This window comes from Eulemur rufifrons, chromosome 30, assembly GCF_041146395.1.
Source record: "Eulemur rufifrons isolate Redbay chromosome 30, OSU_ERuf_1, whole genome shotgun sequence".
Lineage (NCBI taxonomy): Eukaryota > Metazoa > Chordata > Mammalia > Primates > Lemuridae > Eulemur > Eulemur rufifrons.
This window is the reverse complement of record NC_091012.1, coordinates 97,851,107-97,875,180: the sequence shown is the minus strand read 5'-3', so window position 1 is coordinate 97,875,180 and position 24,074 is coordinate 97,851,107. Positions and strand designations below refer to the sequence as shown.

General features: G+C 36.8%; 1 protein-coding gene across 2 annotated transcripts in view; it reads left to right on the top strand.

The window, feature by feature from the left end:
* KLF8 (KLF transcription factor 8) overlaps positions 1–24,074 on the top strand; it is a 45,688-nt gene that overhangs the window by 5,975 nt on the left and 15,639 nt on the right. The window contains exons 1-2 of one of the 2 annotated variants that reach the window (XM_069463827.1): positions 11,117–11,188; positions 21,016–21,580. In XM_069463827.1, the coding sequence (XP_069319928.1) occupies positions 11,117–11,188; positions 21,016–21,580 (637 nt within the window). Of the gene's footprint in view, positions 1–11,116; positions 11,189–21,015; positions 21,581–24,074 lie in introns of those variants that run through there. The other variant, XM_069463828.1, reaches the window with a different exon arrangement.

The following is a 24,074-nucleotide window of genomic DNA, read 5'->3' as shown; positions in this document are numbered from 1 at the left end:
ATCTCTTCCTCTCCTAATTAGTGTTCATATCTTCAATTCATAATTCAGTATTGCAGCATCTATTATGTTATAATGTTTTATTGCTATTGTTTTATGCATAGTTTTATCTCACCACATAGACCTGGGCTCTCAAACTGAAATCTCTTCAGGGCTCAGTAAAATGAAAGAAGTATATCCTTTCTAAAGGAGACAGCCACTGATCATCTCCAGCTATTTTTTCTCTTGTGCCAACGTAGACTCCGGTTGTAAGATCTCCCAACTTTTTCATAAAAGCAATACATAGAATTTGTTTGAAAAAAATATGAAATCTCATGCTTTTGAAATGTAGCTAGCTAATTCTATTTTAATTTTTAACATCACTGTGAGATCCAGGCTAGCATCTGTAGTGGGCTGCCAGTTTTCTCTATTTAACCTAGACTGCAAATTCACTGAGAGTAGAGATCAGAGACCAAGAACTTTGTTTTCTTCTGTCTGGTATAATCTATCCCCTTCCCTGCCACAAACACACATAGTGTCTACTGTAGAGTTGGCTGTTAAGAAGGTCCTCTTTAAAGACTTGATTATCATCAGAAAGTTCCTCTTTAAGTTGACCATGATCTCCAATAAGTAATACAGCAGTTCTGCTTTCTCCAAATACCTAACATGTGCCTTTGAAGACAATTATCAGGCCACCTTTCTTTTCCCCTGACCCCTTTTTGCTGAATGTAACCATCCAAATTCCTTAATCTAGCTCCATTAAAAAAAATGATCCTTTATTTCTCTAGAGTTTCTTTCATTTTTTCTGCGTTTCTCTTCTATTTCTCATTTTCTTTGACATACAAACTCACAAATAAGATATAATATCCTCAGAAAGATCTTCACAATCCTCAATATATATTTAACTTTTATTATTTAAAGTGAGTTATCCCAGCTCTTTTGTTTCTTCCTGTACTTTTAATGATCTAGTTTTCATCTTCAGTTAGAATGGGAGGGGATGTGCTGTCTGTGAATCCATTAATTTTTTTGTTTTTAAAGCTAATTCTGATAAATATACACAATGAGTAGTACTAAAAGAAGAATAATGCACCTTCTCTGTTTTTGTAGCTAGATCCTAGAATAGATGTGTAGTGTTGAATTGGTCATTGCATTGATCTGACCTTCTGGGGTTCTATGACCTGAGATGGCCCAAGACTCTTCTAGGACTCCTTGACTTGGTGTTCCTGAGCCATGTATCTTATACAGTGACTGGAAAGGCTAATTCAATACACAAGGTCTCTGCCCTTAAGCACCTATTGTGCTAAACATGGATGAGGACCATTGTATTGCTACAAAATCTTTTTGGTTGCCACGGTGGCACCATGTTTAATTTGTTGGAGGAGACTGTTGCATAAAATAATGGCATAAAGTGATGAAGAGGATCACATGAGATTTTCATGATGTTGCAGAGTAATGAGTTTTTGCTACTGTGTCCCTTTTTCCCTTTTCTAAAGTGATGCCTCAGTGCCAGTCTGGAGTTGTGATTTCTAGAGGTTTTGTCTGATTAATATGATTAATGTCATGATTACTGGAAATACTTTAATACTCTTTGTAAATGTTCAATTGTAGAGTTTGCTGTGAAGGTGCAAAAACACCTCGATTATTATTATTTTCAACTTTAGCAAACTATTCCAAAGTGCAGTGTAGTAGCAAGTATTTTAAAAGAGAAAAAGAACTTTGGTATCAGACATCATACCTGGATTCAAATCCCAGCTGAGTAATTTACCAGTTTATGTGACTTTGGAATTACTTAATCTCAGTGAACCCATATTTCCTCCTGGGTATAATGAGATCAACAGCAGTACCCACCTTACAGGGTGATTGTGAAGATTAAATATGCTGTAATTAGAAATGCCATAGGAATGAAATGATAGGATATCTGCGATTTGCCTAAAAATATCCATTGAGATGGGGGTAGGTTGGGGTACAGATAAAATAAGATTTACCATTAGCTGAAAATCACTGAAGCTGGAAGTAGGTACATGCCTCTACTTTTGTATGCACTTGAAATTATTGATAATATTTCTTTACATGCTGTGGGAATGAGACTCAAATTTACCTAATGGTTTGTAGAGAATTTAGCTGTCCATCTTGACATCAGTCTCGCAGAAATTTGAGACAATTATTATGGACTTTCTATCTATGTCCTTTTCATAGAACATATATCATAGAATGTTATGAACTGGATGGGGCCTGAAAAGGGCTAAGTAGTTTACTCAAAATGACACTGCTAGATAACAGTGGAGCCTTTTCTAGAATCCAGGTCTCCCAGATCCTAGTTAAATTATTTTCCCATTGTTTCACTCTGCCTTCTTTAACTATAGAACTTTTAGTATAATTTCTATCACTGTTTTGTATGTAAAATGAATTATTGTTTAAACATAAATGTACTTGTTCAGTGGGGATTTGGGGCAAGGGCACTAGTTCTAGATATCTGTGGTTATATTTCTATAATACTTTTAAGTCTGTTCTTTCAACTGATTCTCAGAAGGGGCCTGTGAGGTAAGTGAGAAGGAGTTATTTCTACTTTTCACCTTAAGTGATGTAACTTGCCCAAGGCCACCCAACAATTTGGTGATTTAACTACAACTAAAACTCAAGCCTACAGTTTATTGAGCCTCAACTCCACTTGTGTTACCAGTTATAGATTTTTATCATAATTCCTCTTAGCTTTCACCTTTTCCAGAATGAGGGATCTTAATCTCTAGCACATTCCAAGGTGATTTTTCATCCATGCATATTTGTTTTCTTTTTGTGGAAAAGTAAATGGGGCTTAACATGAGGGGAGGGCAGTGGCTGAAAGCACTGGAGGCTACGTAAGTGATATTGTAGAACATGAACTTATGGGAGAATGGACATACATATGTCAGAAATCCTAAGATATTGTTACTGTAAATGGTTTGGATCTTAAAAATGTGGCTATTTATGTACTTTTTTGATTTTCTGACAAAAGGAACCCTAAAAACTTACATGGAGATTTTACATTTACATCTTATAAAGAATTTTTACATGTGTTGTCATGATTGGTCTTCATGACAACTGTATGAGGGAGCAGGGCTGGACTGATGTATCCCCATTTTGCAGATGAGAAAATGGAGGCATAGAAAGGTCAAATGACTTGCCCAAAGTCATAAAGCTCTTCTCTGGTCTGATCACCTCATGTTTTTATTACCTCACACTACTTCACTACATCAAGCTTAGCTGGTTGTCGTAGTAATAACGTAATACTCAATTTCAGTCTTTCTGTCACTGTTATTCACTCATGGTATGTGCTGTCAGCTTTCACTTCTTTTTGTGGTAATATGTTCTCTCCTCTTAGATTCCTGTTCTTTTTAGCATCCCAGTTGGCCCCCACTTCCTTTTATCTCATTCAAGGTAAGCTGAGAAGGCAAACTGCAGGGGTTTCCTGTTTTAGAGCCACTTCTGAGTACTTGCTGTGGTGGTGGTTCCTGTAATTTGGACAAGGTACCTCAGGCACCCTTTAGCTTTTGTGTGTGTTGAAACTCCTGAATAAGAAAGTAATAGAGAGCTGCCTAATGAAATGCCACAACTGGGAGCTCTTAGAGATTAGGTTTTCCAGTGGTGCCTATGGTGATAGGTGTGAGCCTATTTGGAGGAAATGGAAGAAATTGGAGATTCTCTCTTTATTAGGTAGCTTGTTTCTAGCAAACATTTACCCTCTGCTACAAGATCTGCTTCAAGCAGAAGTTGGGGGATACCACTGGCACCCAGGTCCAGAAGCATTATAACTTCATTATTGTTGCATTGTAGCTCTAGATTGCTGAGGTTCAGTTCTCCTCTATGCTATTTGCTAGATGGGTGATTTGAGTTTAAGCTAACTTATCTCTCTGTGCCTCGGTTTCCTCATTTTTAAAATGAGGAAATAATAGTGCCTGTTACTAGGGTTATGAGGAATAAATGAGCTTATATATATATGTGTGTGTGTGTGTGTGTGTGTATTCTTTTAATAGAACAGTACTGACACACGGTAAGTATTCAGTGAGTGTTGGCTATTATAGTTCTTTTACCACCATTCCATTGTTAATATCATGCTGCAGAGTAACCTTAATTCTGAAGGTTTTCCCAAAGGCCCATCCCAACACTACTCTCTATTCCCATGGAAGATATACAGTAAAACAGTCTGCAAATACATGTGTACTCTAGTCCTTCTTTATTCTTCTCTAATAATAAAAACACAGACAACAGTTTTTAAAAACTACCTATAATCTCAAAACCCTAAAACATTGATTTTCATTTTTAATAGTTCTAGCATTTCTTAAAGGTCAGAGGCTGAAAGCAAATGATAGCTGCTCAAGATCTTCCAAAGCGATTAGTTTTATTGTCCTTAAACTTCTTCTTTTAGAAGACGGCTTTTCAGAAAGAAGGTACATACCAGATTTGAGGTATTAGAAAGTAGTGAGGGAACACTGTAATTTGAGTCACAGGACAAAAGTTTCAGTTCTGATTCCAACAATTTTAAACTGTGTGACCTTGGGCCTCCAAATTCATTATCTGCTAAAAGGGAATGTTATGAAAGCTTTCCTTCCTGTAAAGCTATGTAGATACACGTGAGGGATTATTATTTGCATTGTCCAAATGCTCTATCCTATTAAGGCACTAGGTTCCTTCTTTGGCCTGTGTGTCAGGATTCCCAATGCTCTGATTTCTTTTTAGTTTTAGGCTCTAATGACTCTGCTTTGCTTCCTTCTTGAACAGTCTACCTTCTTACTTCATCTTTAGATACTTTTATCCTTTCAGTGTTGGCTAAAGGGTGGGATGTGTTCTTTTTCTTTTGCTTTGTTTTGGTTTGGTTTGGCTTGGTTTGGTTTGCATCTTCTGGCAGGGATGTGTTCTTATTAGCCAACTACCTGCTCCTGTTCTTTGAAGGCACTGCAAACTTCCATAAAACAAGCAGATCATTATAGTAAATGCCACCTGGGTACAAAATAAACTTGGGAACATGACGAAAGTTACGTAATTTTATCAAATTCCTATGGTCATGGTCTCTGGAATATGGTTTGTGATGTCCTGCATATATGTGACATTAACCAACTGGAAATGGGGCTCAATAATCTTCCCTCTTTTCTTCTCTATTTCCTTCTCCAGTACCCCTGCCCTTAGGAGAAGGACCAGAAAGTCTAGCTCCCAGGCACAAAAGCTTGAAGAGCCAATACTAGTAGTATAATTGTTATTACCTCAAGTAGGTGATTCGCATTTCTGATATTCTCCTGTCTGGGTGATTCACATCTCAGTGGCTCAGGACTTAGGACAAACTAGAACCCTCTTTGTGTATTTCCTTAGTACTTTCCTCACTGACAGCTTCTGTGCAGCTGTTTGGTCTCTCTTAGGCACTTAGAGCAGTGATTCCAACTCTAGAGAAAAGCAATAGGCTCATAAAGCCACCCCCTGCCTTTTTTTTTCCCCTGAAAACTAAGCCTTCTTTAAGACATTCTGTGGGCCCTAATTTTCTTCAGTTTTCCATTCTGCCTGGCTAAATATTTTTTAAAAATTTAAAAGAGAAGGTTATACACCTTCCCAACTGCTTTCCCTGTAATCACACTCCTACCAACATTTAAACCAGGATTTAAATCCTCTAACAAGGATTAGTTAATGTCTATCCCATTTGGCTGTTCTTTGGGTGAGAGGGCACTAACCAGAAATTGCTGAGACATTCCTAATCTTCAGTAATCCCCCTTATGCCATTTGACTAACATATTTGTGATATGGGAAGGGCGAGAAGTATTTTTCACACTCCTTGATGGTTGCTATTAAAGCTTTTTTAAAATTTTAATTAATTAATTAATTTTTTTTGAGACAGAGTCTTGCTTTGTCTCCTGGGCTAGAGTGCCGTGGCATCAGCCTAGCTCACAGCAACCTCAAATTCCTGGGCTCAAGCGATCCTCCTGCCTCAGCCTCCCAGAGTGCTATGATTACAGGCGTGAGGCACCGCCGGTGCCCAGCCACTATTAAAGCTTTTGAAGATGGGCAGGTATAGTTCTGGATATGGCTCTAGTCCTTGTCATTCCCATGATCATTCATTCATTCATTCATTGGACATCAGTATGTAGTATGTAGAGATATTCTGCTAAAAGATAGGGATACAGAGAGGAACAAGATTAGGTAACTATTGAAGGGCTCACCTGGTGGTGAAGGAAACAGACAATGCTTCTTTGTGCCAGATACTGTTGCAAAAAATTAGTAACTCCATAAATCCTCATAATAACTCTATGAGTTGGTACTGTTATTATTCTCATTTCACAGATGAGGAAACAGACACAGGAGGCTGGAAAAACCTAGCCCAACATCTTATTGTTAAGAAGTTGCAGAGGCAGGATTTGACCCTAGATGGTCACTCCAGAGGCCACACATTTTAGCACACTTTGATAGCAATGTGAAGTATTTCCTAGAAGGGGAAGTGACTGGGAGATGATAAAGGGCTAGGTTTAAGAGATATATCTGTAGTAGAATTATTACATCTGATAACTAATTGACTAAAGATGGAGAGAGAGAAGTTAAAATGACTGACTCTCATGTTTTTAGATTGATAGACTGGATTAATAGTGGTGCTACAAGTTGAGATTGGAAATGTATGAGGTAGAGCAGGTTTGTGAACTCATTGAGTATAAAAGACCTGTTTGATACTCAGGAGATAATTATTCTGGGCCAGAACTGAAGATTCTGACCATCAATAATGATGGTGATTATAATAATGGCTAATAGAAAACATTTTCTGTGTCAAGAATTAAGTGTATTTACATATATAGTCATGTGTCACTTAATGACAGGAATACATTCTGAGAAATGCATCCTTAGATGATTTTGTCCATGCATGAACATAAGAGAGTATACTTACACAAACCTAGATAATATAGCCTACTCTACACCTAGGCTATATGGTATAGCCTATTGTTCCTAGGCTATGAACCTTTGCAACATGTTACTGTATTGAATACTGTAGGCAACTGTAACACAATGGTAAATAATTGTGTATCTAAACATAGAAAAGATACAGTAAAAATATGGTATAAAAGATAAAAAATGGTACACCTGTATAGGGCACTTACTATGAATGGAGTTTGCAGGACTAGAAGTTGCTCTGGATGAGTGAGTGAGTGAATGTGAAGGCCTAGGACATTACTGTACACTACTGTAGACTTTATAATCACTGTACACTTAGGCTATATTAAATTTATAATTTTTTTCTTTTTCAATAATAAATTAACCTTACCTTACTAAAATTTTTTTACTTTATAAACTTTTAATATTTTTAGCTTTTTGACTTTTTAGTAATAATACTTTAAACACAAACATTATACAGCTGTACAAAAATATTTTCTTTCTTTATATCCTTATCTTTTAAGCTTTTTTCTATTTTTAATTCTTTTTTTTTTTTTACTTTTTAAACATTTGTGTTAAAAACTAAGACACAGGCTGGGCACAGTGGCTCATGCCTGTAATCCTAGCACTCTGGGAGGGAGGCTGAGGCAGGAGGATCACTTGAGCTCAGGAGTTTGAGACCATCCTGAGCAAGAGTGAGACCCTGTCTCTACTAAAAATAGAAAAAATTAGCCAGGCATGGTAGCAGGTACCTATAGTCCCAGCTACTCAGGAGGCTGAGACAGGAGGATGGCTTGAGCCCAGGAGTTTGAGGCTGCTGTGAGCTAGGCTGATGCCATGGCACTCTAGCCCGAGTGACAGAGCGAGACTGTCCAAAAAAATAATTAATTAATTAATCAATTAAAAAATAAAAAAAAACTAAGACACAAACACACATCAGCCTAGTCTTACACAGGGTCAGATCATCAATATCACTGTTCTCTACCTCCATGCCTTATCCCACTAAAAGTTCTTCAAGGGCAATAACAGGCATAGTGCTATCATCTCCTATGATCACAATACCTTCTGGAATTACCTTCTAAAGGACCTGCCTGAGGCTGTTTTACACTTAACTTTTTTATATGTAGAAGGAATATAGTCTAAAATAACACTAAAAGTGTAGTATAGTAAATACATAAACCAGTAACAGTCATTTATTATTATTGTCAAGTATTATGTACTACACATAATTGTATGTGCTGGAATTTTATACGACTGGCAGTGTAATACATTTGTTTGCACCACGTGAGTGATGCATTGCACTATGACACTACAATGGCTATGTTGTTATTATGTGGCATATGATTGTACTAACATGGAATCCTCACATTAATTAACTCTATTAAGGCAATACCATTTTCTCCTATCTTGGCAGGTGAAGAAACTGAGGTTCTTAGAAGCTAAAATAGTTTGTCAAAGTCACTGTGCTTCCTCAACCCGGCTATCTTTTAATTCATAGGAATCAAAGAAGACTAGACATAAGATGGTTCTTGTAAGTTGTACTGGCTAGAAATAATGAGGCCTAGTTGAAGGTGCTGTGAATGAAGAGGGAGAACTGAATCCTCTCCGTACTCTCCAACAGATTTTTCTGTCAGCAGGCGAGGAAGCTCTCCTGGCTTTTTGGTGCCCCCCTGTGGACTATACAAGAGTTACCTGACCTAACATTCTTTTTCTTCCATCACATCTCCATTTCCTGTCCTGGGAATCAGGGAAAGCTTAGCTGCCCTCTCTGCCACCTCTTACTTCATAGTTAATTACACCTCAGATATCCCTCATACATAACCTCTCTAATTATCTTTCATTTTCTCCCACCTTTTTTCAATTCCTGTACTTGAGAAAACACATTTCCTCACTCGTCTTTTTCTATCACTATCATCAAAACTCTTCAGAAATGCATTAAACACCTACCATGCAACAGGCAATATTCTAGGCCTTTGGCATACATCAGTGGGAAAAAACAAAGATGAAAATATCTGCCCACAAGGAGCTTAAATTCTATTGGAAATAAGAGTTGTGTGTGTTCTGGCCTCTACTGTTCTTATTCCTCACTACACTTCCTCCATTAACCTAAAAGAAAACCTAAGAGAAAAACTTTAGACAAATTAAATTTAACAGAATTTAATTAAACAAAGAATGATTTGCAAATCAGGCAGACCCAGAACCAGAACAGGTTCAGAGTGACTCTGGGACTACCACATGGTTGGATAATATTTATTGACAAAAAAAGAAAAGTGACATGTGGAAAATGGAAGTGAGGTACAGAAACAGCTGAATTGGTCACATCTTGACATTTGCCATATTTGAACAATTGGCTACCTGTGATTGGCCAAAACCGTGTGATTGGTGCAAGAGTAGGTTACAGTCTATTTATACATTCAGTTAGTTTACAGTTCACTATATACAGAGAAACCTTTAGGCCAAACTTAAAATATGTAGGGAGGCAGCTTTAAGCTAAACTTAACAAACCCCACCCCCCAGGGGCTCCATAGAAGCCTTAGGGACAGTTTGAAATCCTTTAATTCTAGATGGACAGATTGAGGCTTATAAAGAAAAAGCCCTTGCCAAAGATTATAGGATGTGACCTGGGCATCTAACTCCCAGGTCAGTGCTCTCTGCTACACTTGCTGACTCTCCACGTCTGATTGGCCCAGAGCCCAAACTAGTAGTAATGTGCCTAGTACAACCTCTGACACAGTGATTATGCAATAAATATTTAGTGAGTGAATAGATGTATATGTGAACAGTTCTACTCATATACCTGGATCAAAGAAAAGAAAAGCCATGAGCTTTGAGATAAAATTAGAGATACTTTAAAGCATCAAAATTCTCTAAACTCTGATAATAGCTCAGAAGTCTTCCTCATAATCCCCATAGAAGTTTCCTTGTGTGTTACTGCCTTCTAATTAGAAATGGTTCCTTCAATTACTGACATTCAATAAATAAAGGAATTGTTTTTAGGTTCATATTTTACTTTTTTGTGTTGCTATGCTATAATTTTATATCCTTGCTAATTGTGTGTGCATTTATTTTATTTTAACTGCATTATGTCTTAAATAGATAGCTATTGTGACCTTTAAAATGAACACTTCCACAGGTAAATGTATCTGATATCCCAAACAATTAACTGATTTATGGGCTGCCTTTTGAAGTGCAACCAGGCCATAAGTGAGAGAACTACCTGTAATTGGCTTGGAGACACTTAGCATAATCTGAAATCTGACCAATCAAGTCATAAACTGTGGATTCAGCTTCCTTAACCCTATGTTTTCCTTTGTAATGAGATTGGACTACAGGTAGATCAAGGAAAATCTGGTTGAAGAGGAAAACTTCTAGGTGCTTCTGGCAAGAATGACTGTGTTGGTTTAAAGCAGCTGCATGAGGCCACCAATTCTCTCCTTTCATAGGAGGAAAAGCTATCTAAAGAGGAAAGAGGAGACTTTTTATTAATCCTACCTGGCTTGTAGGTTTAAGAGAGTAGATAAATAAATTGCTTCTATAGAGAGATTTGCCCCTGTTCACTGGGGGTGAGTATGCACACGCCAGCTTGGAACTCCTTAGAGCAAGAACTAGACCAGGAAGGGAAGATTCTGAAAACTGCATAGCTATGCTTATATTCTTATGAAGGAAGAGCAGGTTGGAAAGATTGGAAGAAACAGATTCACCTCCATGCAGAGTTTGGGGGAAGGGGCCAGCTAATATTGTTGAGGACAAGACAGGCCCATTTTGATGAGTAGAATGAATCAGAATGTTTCAATTATTTCTCATTATCTAGTAAGTCCTGAAAGACAGCACCTCTTGTATTATCCTGGATACAGCCGAAGCCCATTCTACTAAGTGAAATATCACAAGAATGGAAAAACAAGCACCACATGTACTCACCATCAAATGGATACTAATTGATCAACACTTAAGTGTGCATATAGTAGTAACATTCATCAGGTGTTGGGCAGGTGAGAGGGGGGAGGAGGGGATGAATATATTTAGACTTAACGGATGCAGTGCACACCGTCTGGGGGAGGGACACACTTGTAGCTCTGACTCGGGTGGGGCAAAGGCAATATATGTAACCAAACATTTGTACTCCTGTAATATTCTGAAATAAAAAAAAAATTCAAAAAAAGACAATGTTCATAGAACATATACAAGGGTAAATGGCATACTTATGCATATAGTGGGTTAGATTTTATTCTAAAAGTTGTCTATTCCTTATTTTTTTTTTCCAGATATGGATCAACTCATAAACAACTTGGAGGTCCAATTTAATTCAGAAGGTGGTTCAATGCAGGTATTCAAACAGGTCAGTTATCAGGAAAATGAAGTACTAATATTGGGCCATAATAGTGTTGAGTACCTGGTAATCATTACAGAGTTGATGTTCATTTTTCTATCAACATGTTTGGAGACTGAGAAGTGAAGGAAGGTAGATTTCCAGAAAGTACCTGAATGCCGAGGTTTCATATTTAACTAGGGAGTAGATCTGGCCTAAAAGAAATATAGTTTCTAGGAACAAGGCTATGGAGACAAGATTAGACTTTTGGTACACAATAGCAACCATTTATCTAGCACTATTCCATATTTCAGGTATATGAAGATTAAATACATTGTCTTATTTAATCTTCACAGTAACCCTGTTGAACAGTGTATTAGTATTCTCCAGGAAAATAGAACCAATAGGATGTGTGTGTGTGTGTGTGTGTGTGTGTATATCTTTCTCTCTCTTTTTTGGGTAGAGTGATCAGGCACATATTCATTTAAAATATATCTTGAGTACCTGCTGTGAACCAAGCACCATGTTATATGCTGGGGAAAAAAAAATGTTTATTATGTGTCATCTTTTTGAAGGAACATACAGCCCATCTTCACTTATATCTCTTGTGTAGTTTTCTCAATAACACCCCATCTATGCCAGGCCACACCCAGTATAAACTACTGCCCCAGACACTATCTACCACATAGCTCTGTTTTATTTTTGTAAGAACATTCACCATTATCTCAAATTCTCATGTGGTTTTTATTTGTTGTCTGCCCCTCCCCGAAGTCCATGAGATAGCGACTTTGTCCAATACAGTCACAGCTGTATCCCAAATGCCAGATGCAGACTGCTTCCTAATAGCCACTGGAATAAATATTTTTGAATGGGTTAATGACTTAAAAAATGAGCAAGATTGTGAGGAAGACATTATAATCCCCATGACAGGTAAAGAAACTGATGCTCCAACAATTTAAGTAACAGGCACAAATGATATACAGCCTAGAATTCAAGCTCAATTGTTTCTGATTCTAAAACTTGCATTCCTTTCCTTTTTAAAAATTCTTAAAATATTCTTTAATTTTGAGAAGCATTCTTCTGCTGATCCAACCCTTACTTAGAGCTATTAAGAGTATTTTATAGGCTACAACAACATTGGGATAAATTTCTGATAAATTATATTGTTTTTTAAAATATATATATATATTATTTCAGAATATTACAGGGGTACAAACATTTTGGTTACCTAAATTGCTTTTGTACTATTTGAGTCAAAGTTATGAGTGTGTCCATCACCCAGATAATGTGCATTGTACCCATTAGGTGTGAGTTTACCCATCCCCTCCTCTCCCCTACCACCTGCTGGATTTCCAATGAATGTTATTTCCATATATGCACATAAGTGTTGATATATTAGTTCCAATTTAATGGTGATTACATGTGGTGTTTGTTTTCCCATTCTTGTGATGCTTCACTTAGAAGAACGGTCTCCAATTCCATCCAAGTTAATACAAGAGGTATTAGTTCACCATTTTTATGGCGAAGTAGTACTCCATAGTATACATATACCACATTTTATTAATCCACTCATGTATTGATTTCTACATCTTTGCCATTGTGAATTGTGCTGCTATAAACATTTGAGTGCAGGTGTCTTTTTAATGGAATTAATTTTCTTTCCTTTGGGTAAATGCCCAGTAGTGGGATGGCTGGATCAAATGGTAGTTCTACTTTTAGTTTTTTGAGGTGTCTCCATACTACTTTCCATAGAGGTTATACCTGATTACATTAAAAAGCTTCTGTACAGCCAAGGAAACAATCAGTAGAGCAAATAGACAACCTATAGAATGAGAGAAAGTATTTGCATGCTATACATCCGATAAAGGGCTGATAACCAGAATCTATAAAGAACTCAAGCAAATCAACAAGAAAAAATCAAACAAACCCATTAAAAAGTGAGCAAAAGACATGAACAGAAACTTTTCAAAAGAAGATAGACTAACGGCTAACAAACACATGAAAAAAGCTCAACATCTCTAATCATCAGGGAAATGCAAAGCAAAACCACAATGAGATATCACTTAACTCCAGTGAGAATGGCTTTATCAAAAAGTCCCAAAACAATAAATGTTGGTGTATATGTGTAGAGACAGGAAGACTCATACACTGTTGGTTGGACTGCAAACTAGTACAATCTCTTTTATTTACAAATGATGATATATACACACACACACACACACACACACACACAGAGATTTACATGTATGTAGATGCAAATGATTTTACATGTGAGTGATGCATTGCACTATGCACTATTATATGTAAAATCATCTTATCTATAGATGAGTTTATATAGATACATGAGAGATATTTAAATATATATGTATGTGTATTTGTGTGTATGTGTGTGTGCATGTGTGTGTATATATAAAGAGAGAGAGAGAAAGAGAGAGAGAGAGATTTGCTCATGTTATTGTGGAAGCATGGCCAGTTCAAAACCAGATAGGGTACTCAGGCTGGATGGAGCCTCGGGGGAGTTGCAGTTCGAGTCCAAAAACAGAATGCTGGCAGAATTCCATCTTGCTCTGAGCAGGTCAGTTTTTGTTTTCATAAGGCCTTCAAGTGATTGGATGAAGCCCACCCACATTATGGAGGATAATGTGCTTTATTCAATGTCCAGTGTTTTAAATGTTAGTCTCATCCAGAAATATACCTTTACAGAAACATCCAGAATAATGTTTGACCAAATATCTGGGCACTGTAGCCCAGCCAAGTTGTCACATAAAATTAACCATCACTATTCTCAGTGTTCCCAATTTACAGAAAAGAAAACTGGCCTTGGACACTCCAAGAACAAGGGTTCAAAACAGATTATCTTTCTTTTACAGCCAAGCACTCTGTGCTAGATGTTGAAGTCCCATCTTGTTCAGGGTTGAGTTCTATAATCATTGCATAAATAAAAGCCAAATGCAGTCAAAATTACCCTTGAAAATCCCTTAAATTGTCTATAGAGTTGAATATGCAATTTTATATATGTAATACTTATCTTTTCTTTACCTAAGTCACCAGATGAAGTATCTTGGTTACATTTATGGATCACTTTTTAATTTTTTTCAGTCATTAAATGTTTGGCCCATGGTGTATAGTTGAATTTGTTTAAGTTACATAGGCATATGGATGAGACTCCTTTGTACTGTTTTCATGATACTAAACCCAACTTAATGCCTTGTTTACCTTACTGGTAGCTGTTGCTATTTAGGAACTATTATCACATCAAAACTTGCTAATTGTTGCAAAACATCTGCTGGTTGCTATAGCTTAGTCATAGTTAATACCAAGAGGAAGCTGAATATAAGTAATGTTAGATAAAAATCTATTGTACTCGTAAAATACTCAGTGACATGTTGTGAAGCATGCATAGCTACCTTGTTTTGAAATTTCAGTGCACCTAACTATAATTCTAGAAATGTTTTTCCATGCATTATTTAAATATACTGAAGTTCCAGAATTTGAAAGCACCTTGAAATTGGTTCAATGTGTAAAAAAGTCTGGATAGTAGGTGATCTAAGCACTTTTTTTTGTTTGTTTCTTGATATTTCCAGGGTGTCTTCTTTCAGCATACCTAGGTTGCTTGTGGTACATTACCACAGAACACTGGCCATGCCTCAGAGAACAAAGGCTGGGAGTTTGTGTTCTATGACCACACAATACTGGCATCATCCCAGTTGGCAGAAGCCTCTTAATTGGGTTCCTCATGTGATTTGTTTATGTTACCAGTTAGGATTAGTGGGTGGCTGTATAGCTCGGCACACATGCTACTCTCTCTCTCTTCAGAATTTCTATATCAACATACCACCTGCCCTTTCCTTTTTTCTGGTTTCTGATTATTTCCTAGAAGTGGAATTTCTTTTCTCTTATTTCTTTTTCTTTTTAGAAACAGGGTCTCGCTCTGTTGCCCAGGCTAGAGTACAGTGGTGTCATCATAGCTCAGTGGAACCTCAAACTCCTGGGCTCAAGCGATCCTCCTGCCTTGGCTTCCTGAGTAGCTGGGACTACAGGTGTGGGCCACCATGCCCAGCTAATTTTTCTATTTTTTTGTAGAGACAGGGTCTCACTATATTGCCCAGACTGGTCTAGAACTCCTGGGCTCAAGTGACTCTCTTGCCTCAGCCTCCCAAAGTGCTAGGGTTACAGGCATGAGCCACTGTGCCTGGCCAGAAGTGAGATTTCTTGGTCAAAATGTATGAGCAGCTTTAGGGTTCTTGTATCATACATGTCTCCCCTCCCCTCATTTAATCATGTTAACATTTTGGTACATATTTTCACATAGTCTCATTCTCTCTCTCTCTTTCTCTCTCTCATTTTCTTACTGTTGAAGGTAAATTGCATCAAGAAACTTCATTCCTAAATAATTTATCATGTATCACCTACAAATAATGCCATTCTCCTACATAACTACATCAATACTGTCACACTCAAGAAAATGAATAATACTATCTAATTGGCTGATACATTTCTAATAGGTTCTCTGTGCCATCTTTGCCCACACTATTTTTTCTGCCTAGACTGTGCCTTGATCAGCCTAACTCACCAAACCCCAACTTTCCTTGGTGCCCAAATTCCAATTCCATCTCTTCCATAAAATGTTCATTGACAGTCCCAACTTTCATAAATTTCTAGTGAACTCATGCTTCTGGAACACTAAATTATCTGTATCCATCATTCATGTGGCTCTGCTCATTACCTGTTCCCTATTGTCAACTGCTTCATGTAAATATCTCTTGTCTTTTCAGTGACATTTTTTGTCTCTCAAACTTCAATTATTTATTTACCACCTTCACAATTTTCATCACATCCTTGCCATAATTATTACTGATTTACTTTTTATAGATCAGCTAAGTTAATAAATAAATAAACAAAAATACCTATTAATACATTAGTTTTGTCCTAAGTAATCTGGAGAATCCCGGGTTTGATGTGAGGTATTAGTTTCCCAGGACTGCTGCAACAAATTACCACAAACTGGGTGGCTTAAGACAATGGAAATTCATTCTCTCACAGTTCTGGAGGCCAGAAGTCCAAAATCAAGGTGTTTTTAAGTGTTGTACTCCTTCCAAAGGCTTTAGGAGAGAATTTGTTCCTTGTCTCTTCCAACTTCTGGTGCATGTGGGTGTTCCTTGGCTTGTGGCCCCATCACTCCCATGTCAGCCTGCATCTTTGCATCACCTTCTTTTCTGTGTTTCTGTGTGCCGCTCCTCTGTATGTCACTTATAACAACACTTGTCATTGAATTTAGGGTCCATCCAGATAATCCAGGATGATTTCCTCAAGATCCTTAATTATATCTGCAAAGATCTTTTTCCCAAATAAGGTAACATTCATAGATTCTGAGGATTAAATTGTGCACAAATCTTTTGAGGGGCCACCATCTAGCGTACTAAAATGTGTTATATGTTTTTTCTAATATGCAATAAAATAAATATGTAACTATTAAAGTAGCTTTATCCATGTATCACCCAAAAATAATGTTAGATGTTTTGAGAAAGAAAAACGATTTTATCTTAGTATTTTTCATATTTTCTACAGTTTCATGCTAGGTACTAATATTTGTATATTTCCATGCAAGGTACTAAGCAAATACTTAGTGAATGAATATATGCACACTTATACAAATATACATAAATATGTACATTTTTGATCTCATTTTGTCTGGATGTGGCTGCTACTATCCTAGTCTCTTAAGATTGCCTAGTTCATTTGTTTGTGCAAATTGATGAATTCTAATGTCCTACAGTGCTCCCTTTCCTGATGCTATTGAGATGGTGGGGATATAAGATTGAAATTCCTCTAGGTTTAGATTAAGTCCAGCTTTCTAATAGCCATTTCCATCCACCTCTCCTTTTCTCTAATGCCCAAACACATGATGTTCTTATTGGAGAAGTACTAGAGTTTCAGAGGGTTAAACTGACTTTTTAACCTAAACAATTAATATGCACAATATGTATGCATATGTGCACACATGTGCACCCAGGCATAAAAATGATTAGTCTAAACCCAGAGCAAAACTATAATAGAAGGGACCTGTTTACAAAAACAGCTTTCCTATTTCTCTTTGGGAGGAGCCTGGGCTTTATCTTGTTGCTGTAACAGCCTCCTTCCTCTTCTTTCTACCTACTGTGCTGTCTGGAGTGTTTTATTCTTCTGTTTTCTTTCTAGTCTTGCCTTCCCACTTTCAAGCTCACATCAGAATTGTTTCAAATAAATGAAAAGTAGGAACTTTGATTTTAACAGCTGATTCCTCTGACCCTTCACCACCTAGGACTTCTCTACCTATCTTCGTCAAATGTTCAAAAGCTTAAATATTTGTGAAATTGACCACCTCTTCTCTGGGTTTTTTTCCTAGCACAAGGGGAATGGGATCTTAGTTAGGATCCTAGGGAAAGTCTCAGCTACAGTAATACATCAATAAAGAACTTTATATTTTTCTTGTCACTCAAATTGACTTAAGGAAATCTGATTGGGATTCTGGGCATTTAAGGAAGACGGTTGTGGAAATTAAATCTTCTCCCCAAACCACTCCCACATTTCTTAATTTTTTTCATGTACAACTTTTTTCATAGACTCAAAAATCCTAGAATTCAACCTCAAGTTTTAAAATAGCAAATGGGGAAAGTAGCTATTCTCTTTCTTTGAAGAGTGATAGTGATTGACTAAAAAACGCTTAAAAATAGAAGCCAGCACACAATGTTAAAGATGAAAAAAGATGGCTTAAACAGAAAATTCTGATAGCAGAGCTTTAAATCAATCCTCAGATGAGCTTTCAAAGCTGTTGTGTTACATTCAATGAAGAGTGAAACAGGGAGCCATGCTGAGTCATCTTGGTGAGAATTCTTAAAATTACTAAAATTCGAGGGCTGAAAACTCAGTCACTTCTTATATTATGTCTTCTTCAGAACCTTCAAGTATAATATGCTATTTAGAAAGAGAAGGCAAAGCAGATAGAGTGTGGTTGTTTTTAAACCATAGGGATAGTTATATTCAAAATATAGTATAGATTAGACTGTATATCGGGATTCTTATTAAAATTATTTTGACCATATTGAAAAGAGAATACTCAGTGCACACAAACAAAAATTATTCACCCTAATAAGTAGATATGTAATGCTTATCTTCAGGCCACAAAGCACAGAACGGTAAGATCAACCTTGAGGGTTGCTTTCAAGTATAGTCTGTTTTTTTGAGGAAGACAGCATTCACACCCAGAAAATACTTGCTGGAGGCTAGATTCACTTAGATATAACAGGCACACTTGAAAGTGATACGTACAGAAGGAAATATGTGATTATGCTTTGACGAAGTTACTACTAAAACACTAAAACCCAAACAACTGGCCTTCCAACACTTCTTTCAAAGCCTTATGATAATGGCAGGACAGGAGTAAGTTCTGCTGCGGGCAGGGTTTTGGTTAAGAACTAGCAAACCACAAGATAGGCTTAGTCTACAAAAGCACAAATCATGATGGCTTTTTGGAATAGGGCCCTGTAACATCATATCTCATCAAGGCACTAAAAAAATAAGTTCTTCTGTTTCTAGACTTTCATCACTCAGTTTCCATTTTGGATATTCTTGAATAATATGTTTTTCGATAAAATGAATAACTATAGACCAAGTACAAGCTAAACACATCATAAGCAGCACTAAGCATCTTGGAAATAGTCTTTGTTTGGCAAAAGAGAGTAAGATTACCAAAGTAGTCTCCATTTTATATTTAGGATTCAGAGCTTCAGGTTTTTTAGGTTTCTGAGCCTAAAGCACAAAGTCCAGAAAGTCCCTAAAAATTAGCTAGATCCTTCCTTAATGTTTATTGGCAGATTGTATCTATTTACACATCTGCACTCACAATCTAATTCTTATAGAAAATGATATTACACCAAATCTTATGCTTTCTATTATAACTCTTTCTCAATGTTATTGACAGCAATGTTAGAGGAACTATGGAAAGAGATCCCATTCCTACTTTTCCATGGAAGATTCCTTGGATTATGCCTTTATAATCTGGGAATGGAGCTAGTCATGTGAAGAGACAAGTGGGAAATGTTAGAAAACTAAGAGCTTAAATTGATCTGGGGGATTCAGGTAACAAGGGATTTTTATGTTCAGCAGAGCCATTCTTGACAACATCCTCTCCCTACTCTTCTACTCTCTGCCCACCACCACCCTGTCATCAAACTGTCAACAGGATTCTATTACCACCCTTTTCTAAATGGGTTAAATCCACTCATGAGGATGAATTATACTAGAAGTATGTGAAACAGTGGGACAAATCATAGAAATCATGTCCTAGAGGAGCAGATTCAAGCAATGTTTGGACCACAAACAAGGCCTGAGTTGAGATGGGGGCTTGCAAATCAAGGAACCAAGAGTGTCACAGCATAGAATAGGGAAAACGCAGATGCCAGTATGGCTAAATTCTGGAGATAAAGCATGGATGCTTTTTTGGTGCCTTTACTCATTCCCACCAGGCATGCTCTAAGGATTTTACAGACAAAGTTAGGGCAGGAGGATGCTGCCTCTCCTTGTTCCTCATCACACTCTGAGTTTAGGCCATTATTATCTCTCACCTAAATTTTTAAAATCATAACCATAATATTATCACACCTTAAAGTTGACAATATTTCCTTAGTATCATCCAATATCCAGTCAATATTCAAATTTCTTCAAATGTCTCACCAAGATTTTTCTACATCCTTCTTTCTAGTCTTTTTGAATCCAGTCTTATTCCCCTTTCAATCTACCTTCATTAAGAAGCTAGTCAAATCTCATGGAAATAGTTCTGCCCTTGTCACTCTTCTCCAAACAATTATCTTCTATCACCCAGCCTTTCCTTGAATTCCACCTTTTCCTCATCTTCCAAATATACAAAGCTAAAGGATGGTTATATTTCATATAAAGGATGCATTGCTGAACATCTCTCATAATTTAAAACTCCCATAACTCAAATATGATGCTGATAGAGAATGGAGGCTTGTTTTGTTTACTGGCTAAAGTAGCACCACCATCTCCAAGGCTATCTTCAAGATCCAGACTGGTGTTTGGCAACGGCATACACAGTTCATAATATCCTTGACCTTTTAATTCATGGAATTCTTAGAAAGTTTTTAATTAGGTTGGGGCTTTACATTATTTTATGTATTACATATAAAGTGATCATTTATTAGTATTTTTAAAATATCCCACAATTTAAAAATTACACACTTCAACTTTGTATATAATATAATTAACTGTACTGCATCATTATTCCCTAAGTATATTGTCTGTTATGTCTCTGCAGACAGGAATATCTTTCGTACCTCTTATCTGCCTAGAGAATTCCTACTAAGTCTCTAACACTCATCTAAAATATCACTTCCTCCTTATAGCTTTCCCTGTCTAGACAGAATGAATCATTCCCTTTTCTTTTTCTGAAACACCTTGCTTGTATGTCTAATACATATCCTATTATGGTATGACTTGTAAGCTACTCACATTATTCTATCATTATAGTTAGTATGTTAGTATGAACTTCTTAACTATACCTTATTTATGTGTGCTCCCTCTGGGCTCATAGCAGATACTCAGAAAGTGTTGACTTTAATATTGCAGGATGATTGTGAAGATTAAATACAATGATTTTTATCAATTACCTGATACAGTACTTGGTACTTACTGGTGCTCAGTAAAGTTTGCCTAGCTTTTCCTCCTTATTTCTCCCAACATCATGTATTCTTTCCACAAGAAGAGACTAGAGATTCTTTTCTTTCATCGCTCACATGTCTCTTCAAAGGTACTAACATTGACTGTTTTGCATCTCTCATTTGTTTATTTATTTATTTTAGGTCACTGACCCTGTTCAAATCAGGGATCCCAGTGAGACAGCAGACAGAAATAACATGACATCTCCATCACTCCTGGGTGCCAACCCCATGGAGAACCCAGCACTGTTTAATGACATCAAGATTGAGCCACCAGAAGAACTTCTGGCTAATGATATTAGCTTGCCCCAAGTGGAACCTGTCGACCTCTCCTTTCACAAGCCCAAGGCTCCTCTCCAGCCTGCTAGCATGCTGCAAGCTCCAGTACATCCTACCAAGCCACAGTCTGCTCCCCAGACCCTTGTTGTGTCCACTTCAACATCTGATACAAGCCCTTCAGCAAACATCCCTACCGTTCTGACTCCAGGCTCTATCCTGACCTCCTCTCAGGGCACTGGTGGCCAGCAGATCTTACATGTGATTCACACTATCCCCTCAGTCAGTCTGGCAAATAAGATGGGTGGCCTGAAAACCATCCCTGTGGTGGTGCAGTCTCTGCCCATGGTGTATACTACCTTGCCTGCAGAAGGGGGCCCTGCAGCCATTACAGTCCCACTCATTGGAGGAGATGGCAAAAATGCTGGATCAGGTGAGCATCAATATTGCCCCTTTCCTGGGCTTCATCTTCCTCCATCTATTACTTTTTTGCATCATCCTATCTCCTGTCTCTTTTTACCTCCTCCAATTATTCTTGCATACTGCTTCAAGATTAATCTTTCATAAACATTGTTTTTATCATGTCTCTTTAATGCTTAAGAAATTACAATGACTCTCTATTGCTTAGACCAGGCTTCTCAAATGGGTATGTATATCCTTCAGTGAAATATTATCCATCTTCCTTGAACCTCTATATTATTTGATAGTAAATAATTTAAAGCATTTTATATTTAAAATATGATTGTTATAGAGCAAAATGCAAAATTTGAATAACTTTTTAAGATAAAACGTAAACTTCAAAAATGGTTTAAGCTTACTAAAAACATTTACCATAGGACTTTCCAAATGAAAGTATTTATTTTTCTATGCCATTAAGGAGTGCTTTTGTGGAAAAGTTGAGAATGCTTCTATCCCTACCACGCTTAGCCAATTGTACCTCCTGCTTCTCCCAACATTTTTGCTTTTCTCTTTCCTACAAAATAATGGTCTTCTTTGAAATATTGCCATCTTTCCTGTGTTCTTTCTCATTTGGAGTCTATCACCCTCTGTTTTACTTTTTAATTTGCCTTTATCAGAAGTGTATGGGCATTATACACAACTGAAGTCTAAATTCCTCAAGAATAAGACTCTATCTTATTAATATTTTTTAATGTGTGCCTCTCCAGAGAACCTAACATAGTGCTAGATAGCAGTTGTCCTGCAACAAATAATTTGATGAGCAAATGAACTTGAAAATTTGTCAAGGAGAGAATTCATATGCTGTAATCTTCCTTTTCATTTAATTTTAAAAATAAGTTTAGAATTCAGAAAGGTATAAATTAAGTCTCTCTTCCACCACTATGTTCCAACCACCTACTTCCCTTCCTCGAGGTATATCTACTTTAGTTTGTAATCAGGAATGATCAAAGAAAATTATATGGCCTCTGCAATAGTTCAAGGTATTTAGCTTCCCTGCATCTGTAGTATTACAATCAGTTTTGGGTGTTGTGCCTTAGGAAGGACATTGAGGAATTGGAGCATAATCAAAAGAGAGAGACCAGGATGGTGAGAGTATTCAAACTCATGTCAAATGAGGAGCTGATAATGTTTAGCATGAGTTAAAAATGAAAGATGGTGGAAATGAGTAGGAAACAGATTTCAGCTCAGTATAAAAAAGAATTTTCTAAGAGTCTCTACCTTTGAAATTTGATGCCCTCTACTAAATGTAGGAGGCCAAAAAACAACACACTACGCATCAAGTTGCTGAGACTCTCCAGTTGTTTTTTGAATAAAAATATCATCATTGACTAGTGGTTAATTTTAGTAATGGTAAGTGTTCATAATGATCTTATTTTTGAGATATAATGTCAATTCCCATGTAGGAAGGAAAAGCTAAACAAACAAACAAAAATGAACAAACAAAAAAGGAAATAAAATTCCCTGTGTGAGAGTTTGCTGAGATCAAGGTGGTGGTGGCAACAAGGGATGATTTGAAGGAGCTTTGAATCTACACCCCATAATATCCATCAGTTCAGCAGAACCACTCTAAGCAAGCAGAATAAATTTTAAAAGCATTCATTGTAGTTTCATGCTAAGAACATTATCTCATTGGTCTCCAAAATGGGGTGCTTACTAAACCTTAGGTGGAGCACACAAAACAGTTGGAAGGTAAGAAGTATCAAAATTTACATTTTCTTACCCTTTTTAAAAAATTGACAGATAACATTGTATGTTTTATCATGTACAACATATTTTGAAGTATATATACATTGTAAAATGGTTAAATCTAGCTAATTAATAAATGAATTCCTCACATAATTATCATTTTTATGGTGAGAGCACTTAATATCCACTCTTCACATTTTTATAAATAAAATATATCATCATTAACTATAGTCACCTCGCTGTATAATAGATCTCTTGAAATTTATTCTTCCTAATAGTAATTATGTGTCCTTTGACCAACATTTCCTCATACACCATCCCCCCAACCACCCCAACTTCTGGTAACCACCATTCTACTCTATACTTTTATGAGATCAACTTTTTAGATTCCACATATGAATGAGATAATGTGGTATTTGCCTTTTTTTTTTAAGAGATGGGGTCTCGCTCTTGCTGAGCCTAGGTACCACGCCCAGCCCATGTCTTCTTATACCTGGCTTATTTCACTTAGTATAATGTCCTCTGGATTTTGTCACAAATGGCAGGATTTAGTTCTTTTCCATGGCAGGATAATATTCCATTTTATATAGTTTGCAATTATTTTCTCCCATTCTGTAGGTTGTCTCTTTACTCTGTGGGTTATTTCTTTCACCATGCAGAAGCTTTTTATTAATACCTTTTTTGTTTTTGTTGCAGCTATTATAAATGGGATTAGGTTCTTGATTTGGTTCTCAGCTTGGTCCTTATTGGTGTATAAGAATACTACTGATTGGTATACTGAT